This window comes from Eimeria tenella, genomic scaffold (genome assembly GCF_000499545.2).
Source record: "Eimeria tenella Houghton genomic scaffold, Eth_scaff2967, whole genome shotgun sequence".
Lineage (NCBI taxonomy): Eukaryota > Apicomplexa > Conoidasida > Eucoccidiorida > Eimeriidae > Eimeria > Eimeria tenella.
The window spans coordinates 1,069-2,213 of NW_013542842.1; the positions used below are offsets into that span (position 1 = coordinate 1,069).

Consider the following 1,145-nt stretch of genomic DNA (forward strand, 5'->3'; position numbering starts at 1 on the left):
TGTGGGCCCCCTGGCTGTCTGTGGGGCCCCGCAGCAGCAGCTTCTGCCGGGGCTGGCAGCCCAGGGCGTGGGCCTGGGAACCCAGGGCCACGCCCCAGGGTTTAGGGTTTAGGGTTTAGGGTTTGGGATGGCCTTTCGGGCGCTGCTCTCGCAGCCGCAGCCGCAGGGCTGTGGGGCCCCCCCCTCGGGGCCCTCCATTTCTGGGACCTCTTCAAACCCTCTGACTTCTTTCTTGAGTTCCGTGACACAAGACCCCCTTAGGACTCAGCAGGTAGGGTTTAGGGTTTAGGGTTTAGGGTTTAGGGTTTGGGGTTTAGAGTTTGGGGTTTAGGGTTTGCGTCTAGGGGTTTGCGCGGCCGAGGTGGAGACTGGTCAAGTTTCAGGGCAAGGTCATTCGTCGCTTTGGGCGCGTTAGGGTTTAGGGTTTAGGGTTTAGGGTTTAGGGTTTAGGGTTTAGGGTTTGCGACTGCTCCGCAGCTGACAGAGGGGTACGATTTAAGTGGCCTCCAGGGGCCCCTGGGGGACCAGCTGGGGGCCCCCCTGGGGTCCCTCAGGGGGGCCCCCGTGGGGGCCCCTCAGCAGCAAAAGGGGCCCCTAGGGGCCTCTGCTGCTGCTGCTGAAGCAGCAGAAGATGTGTTTATACCCCCAGCTGACGCAGCAGCAGCAGAAAAAGCAGCAGCAAGAATTGCTCCTGAGGCTCGTAAGCGAGGGTTTAGGGTTTAGGGTTTAGGGTTTTGAGGCCCGGAACTCCGGGCGAGGGTTTAGGGTTTGGGGTTTAGGGCTTAGGGTTTAGCGCTTTCGAATCTCCTGCTGCTTCCAGGGGGCGTCGAGGGACTTTTGTCTGGCAGCACTGCAGCAGCAGCAGCAGCAGCAGAAGCAGCAGCAGAAGCAGCAGCAGAAGCAGAGCTGCTGCGCTCTTCTCACTTCAGAGAGCCCTTTATGCACCCTGCAGCAAGGCAGCAGCAGCAGCAGCAACAGCAGCAGCAGCAGCAGCAACCGCAGCATGGGCCCTCTGCGTGGGCAGCAGAATTCCTTACTCGACAGCAGCAGCAGCAGCAGCAGCAACTGAAGCGCTTCGGCGGAGACACGGGGCTTGTGCAGCAGTGGGCCAAGGTGAGCTGCTGCTGCTGCAGCGGCTGCTGCAG

The 1,145-nt window shown here is 61.2% G+C and overlaps 1 protein-coding gene across 1 annotated transcript in view; it reads left to right on the forward strand.

Annotated features, from left to right (window-relative positions):
* Window positions 1-127: 127 nt before the first annotated feature.
* ETH_00038980 (uncharacterized protein) overlaps window positions 128-1,145 on the forward strand; it is a gene marked incomplete at both ends in the record, with an annotated part of 1,512 nt that continues 494 nt past the window's right edge. Inside the window, 3 exons of the mRNA XM_013375675.1 lie at window positions 128-271; window positions 478-700; window positions 821-1,113. Coding sequence (XP_013231129.1) covers window positions 128-271; window positions 478-700; window positions 821-1,113 — 660 coding nt within the window. The remainder of the gene's footprint in view (window positions 272-477; window positions 701-820; window positions 1,114-1,145) is intronic.